The sequence below is a fragment of the Motacilla alba genome, chromosome 4, assembly GCF_015832195.1.
Source record: "Motacilla alba alba isolate MOTALB_02 chromosome 4, Motacilla_alba_V1.0_pri, whole genome shotgun sequence".
In the NCBI taxonomy this organism is placed as follows: domain Eukaryota; kingdom Metazoa; phylum Chordata; class Aves; order Passeriformes; family Motacillidae; genus Motacilla; species Motacilla alba.
The window spans coordinates 28,413,266-28,430,512 of record NC_052019.1 but is presented as its reverse complement, the minus strand read 5'-3'; the positions used below and the strand labels follow the sequence as shown (position 1 = coordinate 28,430,512).

The window sequence follows — 17,247 nt, the reverse complement described above, 5'->3', positions numbered from 1 at the left end:
TTGCATCACCTCAAAAGACATATATGGGAACTCCAGCCTGTGTTTGCCCTCTGATAGGACTACAGGATATGGCCAGCTGCAACAGAGATTAATTTTTTTTTTCCCAATAAAAAATAGAACCAGATGCTATCATTCCCCCATGCGATTGACATGCTATTGTTTACAAACTGTTTTGCCACTTGAAAGTATAAAAATAGATATACCTGCATATATGAGTATAATGACTACAAAAAGGATGTAATATAAGAATGTAGTAATTATAGCAATATAATATAAAAATTGTATAGCAAGAAGTTATCTGAGAACTGTTCCTAACAAAGCCCCTTTTCCATGGGATTTTTCTTATGGTTGACAGACATTTTAACTGAATTAGTCAAAGGCTGCAAGATGAGCTCACCCCTAACTAGACAGCAGAGAATGTAATGAGAAGATAAAGGTAACTGCAAATAAAGGGTTTTGTCAGGTTGCACCCTGTTACATATGAAAGGAGGCACCAAGTAAGGGGCACCAAGTTTGACTGAGTAGCATCTGCTCTCATGTCCGATAGCTGTGTATTTATGCATAAAGCTTCTTACTGTTTTCCTGCAGATTTCTGGATACCTGCTAAAGTACTGACTTCACCCTGCAGTTGTCCTTTTAGTGAAGGCATTAGCACAGTCTTTGTTCTGTCCTGTTTCAAATTGTTTGGTTTTACCAATAGTGGGGAGGATTTATTTACAGCTTCAATTAATGCAGTTTGAAGTTGGTCTTTATGTTCAAAGTTTGCTAATGGGGCTCAGAGAGATGTCCGTGCACACATATAAACATGCAGCATCTCAAACTGCAGAAATCTGATTTACAAATATGTACAGATTACCAAAACACAGCACCCAGGTCTACTTGGTATTACTCTGAAATAGCTCCAGTTAACACCATAACACTGGTATGTTGACATTCAAAGCTGTAAAGTAACACGATTTTGTGAAAGTATGCTCCTCAGAAATATTATTAATATTTGTGTATTAAATATTAATGTATACATGTATCTTTGCATGGCACTTTTCAGATATTAAAAAGAAAAGGTCTCTGTCCTCAAGAGCTTACAGTCTAAATACCATTGTTGTAAAAAGCACTTGCCTCCTGATGAAACTGAACTACTCTGAAACTATTTCTTTCCAACAGAAATGTCCAGCTCCTCTAAGCAGGGCTCTGGAATATCAAAGATTTTTCCCACATGAAGAGGGACTTTTTTTTTCCTGATTCACAAATTTTATTTTCATTATAGCTAAAGGTTTACAGGTTTTTCAACCTAATTATATATTTGCATATTTACTCATTAAAGTGCCCATTTTGCTTGCTAGAGGTCAGTGAATAATTTTGCTAGGAAGTTTAGCTTTTCAGGAATCTGTATGCATTAAAAATATACATATGGATTATAAATAATTAGAATATCTGAAATTATCTGAAATGCAGAAATATTTTTTGTTGTTCTGGAAGTGTGAACATTCTTTTTTGAATACCCAAACTTTTGTTCTGAAATTTGGATTATTTTGTGATAATACTTTGTAGAGTCTTTAATTCATAAACTTACACAGATGGATGAATGTAAATTCCTTTTTCTAACAATTGCAAGAATGGATGAAATATGGAACATGAGTTATTGAATTATAAAAAGTCACAGAGCAGGCCACTGGCAGAGCAAAAGCAGTTCTTCTAACTACGTCATTCCTCTGTTGGATTATTCTATGCATAAATTTGATCTCTTGGAGTGATTTGGTAGAAAATGCACCTTTTCATGAAAAAGATTACCTAATTTTAGTCCTCAGTAAAAGAAAAAAATACCTCATGCCATCATCTTACATTTTCTCCAAACATCATATTGATATTGTGTGTTAAATAAAGTTCCCTTGTATCAGCTTATAAAAAGGCCTTATACTAGAGTCTTCTCATGGAACTGTTTAACATGTGAAGTTAGTGGTGGAGGCTTTGGAAAATGAGAAAGAAACAGCACAGAGATGGAGAAAAGGGGGAAGAGATATTTGGATTGGGTGGAATGGTGAGAAAGGCAAGCAAAAAAGTTTTGGGAAGGAAATACTTGACCTTTTCCAGGTTAATTCAAGTAAAATGATTTCATCTCCTAAGGCTTTTCTGTTATTAATTCAATCTAAATATTGCCTTTATTTCTCCATCTTTCCTATTTCCCTTCAGATTTCATTCATACATTCCAAAGTTGTGTAAAGTGTTGTAGTATGATGAAGTGTGGCCTTGAAAAAGTTACATAACCCTCAAGTTATTGAGCAACATACGGTATAATGCTGGCACTATATTCATTTGTATCCATAATCATAATAATTCCAATTCAATGCAAACTCAGACCATCAATCACAATGTATCTTTAAATATACCATTTTTTGATCAATATAAAAGTATTTCTGCAGTGAATGGAAGACTGGGATGAGCCTTAGACCTTTTTTTACCAACACATTTATTTGCTCACATGATGATGCTAAACGTAACAACAAACGGGAAACATTTATTTGTTCTCTGCCCTTTTTTACTTATTGTAGCATTAGAATTCTTCTTTACTCTTATCTCTCTTAAGCCCCAGGCCATAGCAATGGTTTACAAGCCCCTCTGCAGCCTTTGCTAGGCCAAAGAAAGTCATTCCTTCTGGCTTGAGAAAGGTTCCAAAGCATGGAAGACAGTTTGGTACCTTCAGCCCAATTGTTTTATCTTACTACAACTACTCTTCCTGAGAGGGAGCTATAATGTAACATACATATATATACCTGTGTTAGCCTGACATTCACTACTTAAAAAAAAAAAAAAAAAAAAAAAAAAAAAAAAAAAAAAAAAAGGTATATGTTGTAGACTAACATAAAAAAGCATTTTCAGGTATACATAGTTTCCTTATAACTTGGGAAAAATTTAGTCATTATGTTTAAGAACTGCATTACTACTCATCTGTTCTCATATTTGATGCTGAATCTATATCCCTAGCCTGAAATGATGGGTTTGTAGGATTAGTAGTTTTGGTGGGTTTCGGCTTCTTTAAAATGGAAAATACCTGTGAAATGTATCAAAAGAGTTGCATTAGGTTTTGAATTAGTAGTCCTTTCTTACTAACAGTACATTAGGAAAATTGTCCTCTCTGTTTTAAAAGGATGAGAAATTAGAAAGACCAGCACCTGTGGTTTCACTATGATAGATTCCATCATTTTCCATGGTTTCATAATGATTTGCAAGTTTGGTTTTTTTTCATATGCATATGTGTAACTCTGGCTTTAGTTCAACTGTATTTGTATTAAGTTACTGAGTATGTGGTTCCGAATTCAGTCATCTAAGGAACTCTGGTGCAGTCAGAAGGAAACAGTCACTTCCCAAGATGATTCACGCTTTTTTGAAAAAATGGTGTTTATCTTCCCACAGGGGCTATCTGAGAGCTTAAAGCAATGCAGTAAGTGATCCGTGCCTAAGGAAGAGAAACCCACACAAGATGATCTTCTTGGTGACCTGTCTTGGAAAATCCTCCATTTGAGAAAAAGTGTCTCCCAAGGATGAGATAGATGTGCCGATGGGAAGACAAAGCACTCTGTGCCATTTTGTTTGGGACATCATGGTGCTCATCTCCCCACCTCTGGAAAGAGAAAGAAATCGTGATAGCTATCTAGTACTGAAACTACTGTGCATGTTTAAAAAAGCATGAGTCCTTGCTGAAAAGCTATGCTTTCTCCCTGCTCCCTGCACAGATTTGAACTGCACTTGCTCAGTGTTTGGATGTACCACAGGGGGAGTTGGCTGCAATCTCTACATTAGCTTGCTAATACCTTATGATTATAAAAATGCTTTTGCATATTAAGGAAAATATGCTCTCCCCTGTTGCTTGCATGCAGTCTCAAATGACTGCAGAATTTTATTTTTTTAGGTTGAGGAAGGAACTTTTCCTTATTGGATAAAATGCTGCTCTGATCTGAGTGACCACTGTGAAGTCCTCCATATGTTCTCTATCCTGCCCTTATATTTCAGAATCAGCTCTACTAAAAAAATGTACAATGCAAATCAGTCTTTCTAGACTAATTAAAAGAAAAAAAATACCAGTCTAGAAGACTAACACCAAAAAATAACTGACCTTAACCTAACCTTAACCTAAGTCTAGTACTCCAAAGTTAAGCACTCAGTTTTTAAGGATGCTTATTCTTCAAGGACTTTCCTGCCATACACCCTTTAATTATACCCAAACAACACAATCTTTAATTAGATTTGATTTATAATATTTAGTTATGCTTACCAGAAATACTGTCCTTACCAGAAAGGCTGGGGGACAGGAATGAGATAGGACTAGGCAGTGAATGAAATTTTCACAGTGACTTATTAGCAGGAAAAAACCCCAAAACCTAGAAAAATTATCAGATGAATGCAGGAATAGAAGTGAAACAGTAGCTAAGGTACTGGATTTACACAAAATAATGTAATTCCTTCACTAGTCTATCGCATGTTGACCTGTGGAATCAAGGGTCAAAGTCACTGCTTGGTGAGTTTGCAGACTGCTGCTTTCTTGGAGTTTTTATTTCCAGACACTCATCTGCACCAGATTCAGGCGTCATTTTCAGAGTTTAGGTTCTGATTTGCTTAAAGATTTTCTGATTCCTTTTTGGATCTAGCCTTTGGCTTGGTTACAGTTTTTCCCTATAATTAAGTTTGCAAAATTTTGTTCTGACACTCATGTCGAAAACAGTTCTTAACAGTGCTGAACGAAACAGAAAGCATTCTTTAATGAAAATAATAATTCCACACCATGTGCTACAACTAAGACATAGGGCCATGCTTGAATAAGGAGGATGAAAATGCCAGCCCTGTCTTGTGAATTAGAGCCCTGCCACAAGAAAAGAAATGCCTTACAGATTATACACAAGATAAAAAACTAAGATATCTGAAGGAGCTAGAAGTTTGGTATTAATCAAGTTTGGCATGCCTGCCTTAGCAGCAATAAACTCGAACTTTTAAAGTCACTCGTTAGTCTATATTAACTATGAGGAGTGAAACATATTTTAAAGTATTATTCAAGGAACTGTCAAAATCAATTTCTTTTGTCTTGTTTACTAAGGAAGTTAGGCTTATATGAGGGCCCTGTCAATTTTCCTTGTCTCTTCACTGAACTCCTGACTAACATTCAGCCAAATTCAGCAGAAGATTCTCAAATATATCACATTGCCACAGATTTTGTGCCAATCAAAACAAATTGAGGAGTTCTAGATCCAAGAAATTCCATAGTGTAGGAGCAACAAGTCAGCAGAAGACCAAGGTACTGCAGGTCTTTGGCCTTCTGTTTCCATAACATTGCATTTTGTGCAGCTACTAGTTGATCTGTTAAATGCCATGCAGACAGGCATGGATTTAGGGAGAAGCTGAGGAGTCTTCTGGTTATCCAGTGACACCAGCCAGGGCACCAAGGTACTCTCATGATGTGTGCCCTGGTTGGTTTCACACAGTGGGGCAGTCCTTTCCTCTACCCATCTTGCTTACTGACACATTTTGAGACTTTGAAGCATCTTCTGAGAGGTCTTCCTTCTCCAGCACGGTCTCTTACAGAGGTCTCTCCAGGTTTCTTATTTGGGGAGTGGGTGGATGCAGTGGTACTTTTAGGTGAAAACACTCTTAAATTTATATAGGTCCTACAGCTGCTTTAGTGTCTACTTTGGCAATCTTTTATTTGGACATGAGCATTTTGGTTTACATGGGAATGCCAGACCAAGTGTTCAATCTTTACAAATTGCAATTCTAGATGAACGATAATAACGATACTTACAATGTGTTCACAGTGAACCTGGAAGTCATGTATGATTTGTGCAAAAAGGAGGAATGTCATTCGCCTACATCTGCTTCACATCTGTAGCTGCCCAGAAAATGAGGGCTATATCCAATCTTCAGAAACAGGGCTTCACCCAGGACTTAAGCTTATACTAACCTTGAAGTGGTGGAAGCTGCAAACAAATCTATATTGAACTGGAAACAGAGTGTACACTTTGAGCTATTAAGTTAATTTACTTAAGTCGAATTATCAGGAGTATTAATTCTATTTAAAGCAGGGGATGGTACAAGAAAGTGATAATTCTGAACTTGCCATTAATGGAGTTCATAAATAAGGTCCCCAAAAGAGTGATAGCAGGAAGCCAAAAATCACAAAAATCTTCTCCAAAACTGCAAGTGACAGATTTACGAAAATGGATGGTGATAAAATCTTGGCGGGGAGGAATATGAATTTTAAAATCTAATTTTGGTTCTCTTTAGAGTGATCTGAGAGCTAGAAGACAGTGAATCCTTTGGAAAAGGGGATTAGTAAAAGTAACACTGAGAGAGTCTCAGACTTAGTCCACGTGCTATCAGAAAGGTTGCTCCATCACAGCTGCAGCCCATCAATGATACACTCAACAGCTGCACAAAACTGCATGCTACAAGCCAAAGACTGAGAAGTTCCACACCACCTTATTAATTTAGACACACCTGCAGATATATATATGTGTGTGTATGTGTGTGCATGTGTATGTGTATGTGTGTGTGTGTGTGTGTGTGTTTTTATACGGAATGATACACGAGTATCACACAAAGCAATTACAAAACAGATACAAAGCAGTACTGGTTTTTAAACTGACCACTGCTATTCAAACCCCCGAGGACCAGCGAGAGGAGCTCTTGGGATCGTGCAGCAGCGGCCGGGGGAGGCGGAGGGGCCGCGGGGACCGGGGAGGGCGGCGCTGAGAGCCGGGGCTGCTCGGGAGGAAACGCTGCTGCTCCAGAGCTGGAGCAATCCCCCCGCGCGAGCCGAGAGGAGGGAAGTCAGTCACCTGGCGGTGAAGGACAGTAAAACAGGGACGGAGAGGGAAATCTCTGCCTCACTCTCCCTTCTCTTCTGCAAGAGATCCACCTCCTGTTTTCCTCCCAACTCTTCCAGCATAACCTTCAAAGAAGACCATACCGAACAGACTTTCTTTTATTATATATATGTGTGTGTATATATACATTACTATTATTATTACTATAGACTATCTTTAGCTGCAAAACAATTTTTGAGCCTATGCAGGACTTGGGGGATTTTGTTATCTTGCCAGCGAAATTGTTCATCGCTAATGTCTTGCGCTCACAGGGTGCTAAATTAGCTACCAGACTACTCTGGTAGCATGACGGAGAAAGGCTTTTATCATAGACTGTTCTCTTCAGTTTGAACACATTTGCTTGAAATTTGCTGCATGATGCTGTCCAGGGAAGAAGGATTTTTTTCTCGGGATACAGCGATTCGCCGGTTTCTGAGCTTATTGCAGAAGGAAAAAAAATAATCTTTAAACTGAGTGGATTTTTTTTTTTTTTTGCTGTCTCCTTTATTGCCAGAGGACGCGAATCTCTTTCACCAGGGAAGGATCACCTGTCGCTTTAATCCTTAAGGGAGTTATTTTTTAGAAAAAGTGAAATATCTTATTTATTTATTTATTTATTTATTTATTTAAACCGGTGGAGGCGTGATCGCGGAGAATGAGACTGAGGGGAGCTGCCACGGTTTGGAGGACAAGGCTGAGTTTAGGCTGGAAACTGACAGACTAGATTTCCCCCCTCCTCCCCCTTTTTTTATCTCCCCCCCCCCCCCCCCCCCCCTTTGTTCCTCTTCATTTTTTGGCACAACTTCCGTAGTTTCCAGCCCGCTCCGTTCAGTTTCGCTCTATGGACAGATCAGCTAACCTGGACACGGAGGAGCTCAAGGTAGGCGACCCGCCGGGTGCCGTCGCTGTGCTGGGGTTGGATGCCTCGCTGCCCGCCCGGCCGCGGGGGCCGCACGGGGGGGGCGCTGCGCGGGGCTCCCGCAGCCCGGGCGGGGGGCGCGGAACCGGGCGCAGCCGCCCCGCGGCGGGGGAAGCGCGGGAGGGCGGCTGCCCCAGCCGAGCGCGGCTTCCCTTCTGCCGGCGCGGCCCACAGCATCGTCATGGCAGTATTAATAATAATAGTGGTGGTGATGATGGTACTGCCCGTGCGCTCTCGGCTTTGCATGAGTACCGGGGGTAGCACCGGGGACAGCTGGAATGAAGCGGCAACTGACCCGCGCCTTTCCCAGCAGAAGTTGGCTCTGAAGCCATTCTGGCCTGGGTATCTCCTCTTCTTCCTCTTTCTCCTCCCCTTGCCGCCGGGAGCGACGGGGAAACCCTTCCCCACCCCTCTACCCCCCCTCTCGGCTCGCCCCCCGCGCCGCGTCCGGTTCCCCCAGCCGAGCGAAGCTGAGGCAGCGGCGGTGGGATGCCAAGCCGCCGGGCCGCGGCCCAGGGGCCGCTGGTACAATCAAACTTTGCATTAGGACGGTGCGAGCTGGGAGAATTCTGCCCCCCCCGCGCCCCCCGGCCCAGCTCTGGCTCCCTCCCCGCTGAAGGAGCATGCCTGAGAGCGCTGAGCATGCTCCTTTGCGGAGACAGAGCCTTCCTACACCTGCTGCCAACCCTCCCGGCCCTGAGCGGAATTTGGCTCAAATCATCATCATCATCTCATCATCATACTAATGATAATAATATAAATCTTTCTATCAATCTATGCGCGGTAAAGAGGGTGGCTGGCTCAGGAAGGCAGCAGAAAGGGAGCGGGCGCATGGGGCGAGCTCCGCGGGGCCGCTGAGCCGGAGTGAAACGCCGGCCGTGCCGGAGGGGCGGGACACACATACACCTCGCCGCGGTGGCGGCGGAGGTAGCGCTAAAGAAGCGATGACAGGGGCAGGGGAAGATAGTCTTCCTTCGCCGCCGCATGCACGGCCGTCCGCGGGACACCCCCTCAGGGCGCCGGCTTCCCCGGAGCCGAGGAGAAGGGCTCGCCTCTGGGAAGGTAAACTGGCGAGCGCTGAAGTGCTGCTGGGGGCTCCTTCCCTCTTCCTATAAACCAGATCTGAAAGTACTGAATAACTGAATAAATATATTCATTCCCGCCCCAGTCTTGCTCGGAACTTCTAACAATCTCCCTAGGGAAAGGTACCCCGGACTGCAGCGCTGTTTGAGTATTTGAGGTGACGGAAGCGCAGGAGAGGAAAGCCCATAAAACGATTTGCTTGGGAACCGCTGATCCTCACAGCGCTTCCAGGGCTTCCCCGCCGCAAACGCTGCTTGCCTGCGCTGCCCAGGAGTCCTCTCCCTGCTGCCTCAGCCTTCACAGGATTCACAGGAGACAGCTGTGAATGCTGTGAAATTCACAGCTGCGTGAAAGGCGAAAGACGAGAGTTCCGATTAAGCGGGCGAAAAGTTTTATTGTACCGGATTATTTTTAAGGGGTCTTTAAAGAAAATATGTTTATGCTACAAGAGGGCAGCACTTCGCATGAATTATCCGTAAAGCGTGAGGCAGTCTCGCTGTGAGAAGGGCATCCAGCCTAGGCTGAAGAGCAGGGGGTTTCCAGTTACCCCGTAGTTATCTGCGCTGCAATTAGCACTCGTGTTGCAGCGTGTACAGGCTGAGCGACCTTGAGCAAGGAAGCAGCTGAGAAGTAAGCATCGGCACTCTTCCGCTCATAAGGATGAGAGGAGCTTCCAAAGGGGGCATTTCTGTTGGGGTCCGGTTAGCTCTCCGCTACCAGCCGCTTTGGCACGATGCGCTCCCTGGCTTTCCCGGGTGTTTTATTGATGTGCGGCCGCTGGGAGTGATCCCAGGCGCCGGCAGGCCGCCGCCGGAGCGGGAGGCGGCCCCAGCGGCCGGCAGGGGGTGGTGCGGGCCCGGCGGCGGGGAGCAGCTCCCGCCGGCACCGCGGGGCCTGCCGAGCCGCGGGGCGCAGCGGCTCTACGCGTCCCTCCGGCGGGCTGGGCTTTCCTCCCAGTGCGAGCCGTCCAGACACCCTGCCAGCTGCAGGAATTCAAGGCGGGGGCAAAGCTCTTGGGGGACTAGGAAGTTCCCAGCTGGTGACCTTGCTGTAGTTGGGCACAGTTAAAGAGCGCCTCCCGCGCTGCTCCAAGTCGTGACAGCTTTCAGCAGTTTCTGGGTAGTTTCAGGAGGGGGCAAGTGCTCCACTCCTTTTCTCCTAGGCCGACACAGCTCCTTGCCAGGCCAAAGGGACATTCAGGGCACACAGACAGGAGGCGGCCAGAGGTCCTGAGATGTCGAGGGAACTGTTTCCCACACCACACTGCATGGAGGGCTCATGTCAAGAATGTCAAATATGGTAGCAGCTTGTCGCAGCAGAGCTTGCTAAGAATTTTGGAAACGGGCTGGACGCTCTCTTTCTTGGTACTGGATTTCCTCCACTATGACAAATATATACGAGTAAGCATTAAAAAAAAATATTGACAACTTCCCTACTAATAAACAACAAATGTGGTGTCTCTAAAGAAAATAATAATAATGGCACTGAAAACATATACTATGTTATATATAAAGCTTCTATGCACCTCAAATCATTCAAAATCTCTGTGTTATTTATTGCACTGATTATAGTGAATTCTGAATTATTTGTGTTGATATTAGACATTTTGAAAGGTGACTTTGTGAAAAGCTCAACAAGTATCATGTGTGCAACACCTGCTGATGAAGATGGGTGTGCTTTCCCTTTCTAGTCTGTGCATAAAACCCTGAAGAAAGTAATCCGTATGGAAAACAGAGACTGCTCATCCAGAGGTTTTGAACTGTTATGGTTTTCCTTTGATCTGTCTCATCTCTCTCAGCTGCATACAAGAACTTCCCTGTGACTTTTTAACTTGCAAGCCTGTGGGGTTTTTGTTTTAAAGGAGTAATACACTAAATATTTCTATCATAATTGCATTTTAGTCTTGGGTTTAGTGTTGTGAAGGGCTTTCTGTTACCTAATGTATATGCAAGTCTTTACCCACTTTTTGAACCTACATTAAACTATGTGGTTGTATGAGTATTATGAATTTTATGGGACTCTGTAGTTTGTATATGTATATAAAAGATGATGAATTAACTTATTTTGAATTTAGTGTATTTAAAACTATGTTGAGGCATGTAATTGCTTGAAATTGAACATATTTGCAAAGAAGAGTAAGGAGGCATTTGTGTTTGCTGGACCCTGTTGGCTTGTGATTTGCATTGACATTGGATGGATTATTACAGATTTTGTCCTTCACATTTGCTCAGACATTTGACATATAATTCCTCTAATGTGTATCACGTCTGTTTGTCTTATGTTTGTTTAGCAACCACAATTTGTGTACAGTGTTAGAGGGAGATAGTACTCCTTGTAGCATGTAAACCACTGATACTTCTCTGGGAGAAAGTTGATTTGTAATTGAATGTATGATAACAGTGAGATTATTAATATAATGGATTAGAAAACATCCTAGAAGCTATTTATTACTTGAAGGCACTGGTTAAGTAAGAATTCTTCATTAAAATCCCAAAATGTTTGATTAATAGTGTGCTTAAGTGTCTTGAAATTGCCACTTTTAATATGCAAAAGAATTAGACACTTCATTTCTGAATCATCTTGTAAATATTAGCTGATTTTTTTTATTCAGCTTATGAGAAATATTTTTAGTCTGTTTGCAGTTTTTTACATTTCCTGGTGGTATAAAACTACTGACATAACATAGCATGAAACTGGTCATGGAAGAGGTTTTTGTGACAGTAGTCTTCCAATGCAATTAATGTAATTTGTAAAATATCTGATAAATTCAAACAAGGAAACCACAAAAATTTAAGCAAGGGGTACTTTTATAGTCTTAAACATGTAAATCACTTCAGTATTAAGTGAACAGGAGAACTAATACCCTGAGGAATTCTGTAATTTTTTTATTTATTTGTGTTTCAAAGAAGGAGCCGGAGAAGTTAATGTGCTTGGTGTGGTGTGGGAGGACTTTTGATGAGTTTCGGTAGGTGGTTTTATTTCTGTTTAAAGTCAGTCACTCCATAATAGAAAGTGTAGTACTCTAATAAATGAAACAGACTTTCTTAAGAGGCTGTTGAGTGTTATAATGTCTTCTGCTTGGGACATGGACATCTTAGTGGGGATATTAAGGGATTTGTCCTTTTAATGCAAAACCTTCTCTCTCCTATCCTTCTTTAGTACATCCCTCCAAGAAACCTTCATGGTTTACTAGGGTCCTTTCAGCAATACTCAATAAAGACAATTAACCTTTGCATTCACAGTCAAAGCATTCATCCTTTAAACCATTCTTCATGGAAGGTCAAGCTGAAATGGTTTTAAAGTAATATACATGCAAATTTCTTTTCTCTGTGTTCCTATTGTGGGATTTCCTCTCCATCTCTCAATATGTATAAAGACTAGATGTAGTTCAGGAAACTGGAGAGAATTCTATGCATAAAATATAGTTGTTCAGCAGACAAAGAAAAAAGGTCAAGACAATGGCAGTGCTCTTGCTATACACTTTAGAAATCATTCCTGTACTCTCACTGCAGAGAATCCATATAATCTGTGACCAAGCTTTTTGACATTGTACATTACAGCTTTGCTAAGCTCAACACTCTCTAAAAGGAAAGTACATCAAAATCTGAATGCTTGGGTAAAGGGAAAAAAGGACTTTGTCTTTCTTTTTTTCATGGTTTTGCAAAAAATATTGTGTTTTCCTCTGCCACTGTATTTTGCACTTAAAAAATAGATTAAAGAGATTTACATAAAGGTTAGCCACACATTTCTTTCTTTCTGAACTGGAAGATGTGTGATGCTACTGTAAGTTGGGTTGTTTCTATAGGTCTGGATGTAAGATTTGAATGAAGATTTGAATGATTTCATATAACTCATATAATTCATGGTAGAGCCTTTCAAATATAAATCTGTAATGTGAAGACACATTTGTGAGTCCCAGGCCTGCTTTTGTACTACATTCCTTAACCTTTGGGAGGTTGATACTGTTTTCCCATCTTCCTGATAAGGCCAGGAGTAACATTACTTAAAGTGTTATGGCAAAAATGTTACAAGAGATATTTCCTATGAAATCATTTCACCTTGTGGTATTTTATATAAATTTTGTAAATTCTTATCTAACATACTATTTCTATGTCCTCTAAAGATACAGCATTCCAAAGGACAAAGATAAGGATTCAAATAATAATAATACAAAAGGCACTCTGGGTTACGAATAGACACTTTTCTTACTTTGACGTAGAAGTTCCCCATAGGGAAAGTACTGTCATTTTCTTCTCTCCTTCAAAGAAACCTGGAGAACACAGCTTAGAAGCTGTACTATTTCCTTTATTTTGAAACACTTTGTACATTTAAAGAGCTTACAGAAATGTTCTTATGCCCTGTTGTACTTTTGACTGCAGCCATGTATAATGCATTGTAAAGCCAGAATTACTTAGTCCAAGAAGGAAGACACATTTATCTGCTAAGCCATCTGATCCTTTGCTAATTCTTAGATATTACAGGTTAACTCTTTGATCCACAACAAAACCCTTCTTTGTGAAGAAAGATGTTGTGAGGTTGCTATCCACAAGCAGTGGGTTTTGTTCCTTGTCATGGAAAGGAATGACTGTTGGCTAAGCCACAACAGTGAGAGACACAAAATGTGAGGCTTTATTCTCAGCAGTATTACTGCAGCTAATCGCACAAGGCCAGATTTACAGAGGTACTGAGTAAGTCAAAGCAAGCTTCTGGTGTTCAGCAACTTTAGTAAATAAAAGTGTTCTTTCTGTACCTACCTTCTTATACCTCTAGCTAACACATTAAGGAGGATTATATGATATAAACTCTGTGTATTTGCAGTTGAAAAGTAATAAATGAGGGCACAGTAGCTTTTTCTGCAGTTTAAAATTAGCAGTACTTTGTTGAATCACTGCAGTTATATCGGCAGAAGCACATCAGTGATATGCCTAAAAATTGGTGCCATAAGCAGTAGAAAGCCTTAGCCATAAAAATCTGGCCTTCAGCCATATATCTCTGTTTTAGCAGTTCTATTCAGTTCATGTGGGCAGCATGGTCTGGAATTTATAGGTTCTACCTTCCTGCTCCTACAACTCTTGAACAAATTATGTTAGTAAACAGAGGCTGCCTCTACTAAAAAATCACATCCCTTCCATTTTGTATTAAGGTAATAGTTTATTTAATGGTAGCACATAAATTGAAAACAGAATTAATTTTAATTTGTGCTTTCTAAATGTATTGTTCTTTGTACCATTATCAGGGTGGAGAGTACAAATTGTTTGATCAGATCCACAAAAGCATTTTTGTTATTTTCACTCTTCAAGATGGGGATTGATAATACTTCAGCTTCTCAGTTGTGTAGGTCATCTTCTACACAAAATTGTTCATTAGTTATTTTGAGTGGGATTCAAGAAAGGGGCAAAACTTCCTCACTTCCTGTTGAACACAAGCAGTGCAATTGCCCAGGTACGCTGGGACCTGTAGTTGAGAAAGTAATGCTGTAAGCCGCTGAAATTACAGAAAGCATTCTTTCCAAATGAAGTTAATTAGTAATACTGAATTTTATTATTTCTAGTTAAAGCTAGTCCACATGCACAAAGCACTCTGTAAAGCTCTGCCCTTTAAGTGAAGACAAGTAAATGAGCTGTGTTGAGGAAGGTTTCATCTTTGTTCAACTTAGACTACTATTTAACAAATTTCCAGCGTATGTGAAACAAAACTAAAAATAAAGAATCAATAGAACCTTTGCTGCCTTTATAAGCTAGTAACTTGCTGAACATAGATCAACAGATGACAGAGATTGAAAGGCAGTCTAAAGCTTCATGAGCTACCTATAATAAAGGTGAGGAGAGCGAGTCCAATTAAGCCTCAGAATCTGGGTTTTACGTCACTTTCAATTTAAAGCCTTTCATTGGAAAAGGTGTTAAACCTGAGCTCAGGAAGGTGCTCAGCTGCAACACGTCCAGTCTGCCTGCTCTGTGGGGTCAGGGCTGGGCAGCCCTCTCTCCGCTCTGTCTTTCCTGATTACTCTTGAGGCTTGGGTAAAAAGCTTGGTTTGGTTGTAGGTAGCTTTGGAAGTAGCCAAGCTATTACTAAGTTCAATATGAGAGTTCCAAGTCCTGTTTGCCAGGAACATTCATTATTTCCCTTAGGAACTGCTGCAGGGAAGGTGCCTACAGTGCAGCAGAGACTCTGTGCTGTAAAGGAATCCACAGAGACCCCACTTCACCCACAAGACACGAAGCACTTCAGTTTTCCCTGGTCATGCTGCTTAGGCAGATCACACTAATAGTGCATTTGCTTGCATATTTACCCTCTGGACTAAGAGAAGTATTTTATGATTTATGCTGCTTTAGGGCCATTGATGTCCATCCCCCAGATATACTGAATTCTCCTGGGGACCCCAACGAGGGTGCTCAAAGGTCATTTATTTGCAAACCTGAGTTTAGCACACAAGAGTGGCCCCAGTGGCGTTCACAGAGGTACCAGTGAGTGTCTTCCTTTTTATGTGAATTCTTCTTTTTTTTTTTATAACTATTAGTTTAAACTACATATATCTTAAACAATAAAAAGAGACTGAAACTCTGCTTGGAGGGGTTGTTTCTGTTTTGATTGAGCCAGTTTTCTGTATTCAAAGTGATTGCTTGGTCATCCATCCTGTGGAACTTTTAAGGATGTGAATTACATTCCATACAGAAAATTCTGACAAGGTTCTAAGGCTTCAGGAGATACATAAGGATTCAGTCTGTGCTTTTTTATTTTCTTTTTTGGTAATTTGTCTTGGCTAATTCAGGAGTCTCCCTGCTGAGCAGGCTGGCTGTTGTAAATCCCATTCATCACATAATATATGTGTGAGGAAGGAAGTTGAATAATCTATGCCTCAATAAATAGCAGAGAGAATTTCAGAATGCATTACAAACAGACTGGAAGTTTTTCCAAGAAGATTACTTAGCCTTAAAGCTGAAACTCATGGCATCATTTATTACTATATATAGTCTGAGAATTAGCTCTGAATAAGTACAAACTAGGAGACGCTCCCTATAAAAATCCATTCCACCAAAATGACACAAAATCTTAATCCTCTCAGAAGTTTAGAACAGTTCAGGCAAAAAAAAAAAATCAACAAAACAACACCATCACCACTACCACCACCAACAACAAAAAAAACCAAAGCAAAAAAAAAACCTGCAAAAAGCCACAAAACAAACAAAAAAACCAACATCCCCCCCCCACACAAAAAAATTTGGATCATGATCCATCTGTGGTTTTTTTAGGTTGAGTCATCTCCAACAGATGGTAAATAACTCTGTAGAAATCACTCAACTGAGTTACTCCAGTTTATGGAGTTCCTAAGGCATTTACCCTTACTCCTAAACTCTAATACTCTTTGTCAGAACCTCAGTTCCCTCTGAAGGTTCTGACAGGTACCAGGACACAGGCTTGTGTGTAATTATGCATTTTGATACAGCTTGGTAATAATTGCCTTCCCTTTTATTTTTTCTGAAACAATAGGATCTAGTCCTAGCACAAGACTGCCTAGCTGTGTCAAGCTTCATAGGTTGCTGCAGAAATAGCTGGCAACAAGCTGGTATTGACTGTCACTTCCTGTAGGACTCGAGTTGACATCTACTATTACAGATACACATTAGTTTAGAAATATTCTATGTGCCATTTCCCAATGATTCCAGCAGTTTCTGAGCAGACGTGAGATGAATGCAAAAACCGTCCATCATATAGACTCATGTTCCCACTTAATCTTCATGCAGATGAAATTATTCTTCTTTTTCATCAATGTTTTATTAGATTTTCCTGAAAAAGCTGGCAGAAGAATATAATTCTTCAGAGACTAACAAGTTACTTTGAGTGTGCTGTTTCCCCAATACTGGTACTGACATTGTCATTTCTGTAAGTATATCTTGTTTTCAGAAGAGTGAGTTACTATTTTTAGAGTTGATCTCATACTTTTATTCATTTCTCCCCCAACCCACTAAGTGCAAGTATGTGATTGGAAAATGATGTTTGTTCAGAAGAGGCCTCTCTCTGGTTAGGGTCCCTGTTTTGTTCAGTATTATTTTAGATGAGGTAGATAATATTCACTGTTCATGCAAATATGTCATCTACTCAGTCTGGCAAAACCACTTGTGCTGTTGCCTAATGAAATTATGAGATTGCGAGTAGTCTCTGTGTCTCATGGTAGAATTTCCATCGTCCTGCTGACAGGCATAAAACAGAAGGCAGCCTTTCCTGAGGTCCTGTCTATCCTATCGAACTCAGACTTTTGCAAGCATTGATCAGTCAATGAATGTACCTAGTAGGCAGAAAATTGCAGCATGATGAGCAGAGCAGAGAGGGAGCACTAGGGGAGCTGTGCTGAAGCCTATCACTTGATATGTCAAGAGTTATAGATTATATTGAGTAAAA

The 17,247-nt window shown here is 40.9% G+C and overlaps 1 protein-coding gene across 7 annotated transcripts in view; it reads left to right on the top strand.

Moving 5' to 3' along the window:
- The first annotated feature begins 6,745 nt into the window (after window positions 1-6,745).
- Window positions 6,746-17,247, top strand: part of SGCZ (sarcoglycan zeta) — a 391,151-nt gene continuing 380,649 nt past the window's right edge. For 3 of the 7 annotated variants that reach the window (XM_038136643.1, XM_038136642.1, XM_038136649.1), the window contains exon 1: window positions 6,746-7,728. In XM_038136643.1, the coding sequence (XP_037992571.1) occupies window positions 7,690-7,728 (39 nt within the window). In that variant the 5' untranslated portion in view covers window positions 6,746-7,689. Of the gene's footprint in view, window positions 16,732-17,247 lie in introns of all 7 variants that reach the window. The other 4 variants (XM_038136646.1, XM_038136644.1, XM_038136645.1 and 1 more) reach the window with 4 other exon arrangements.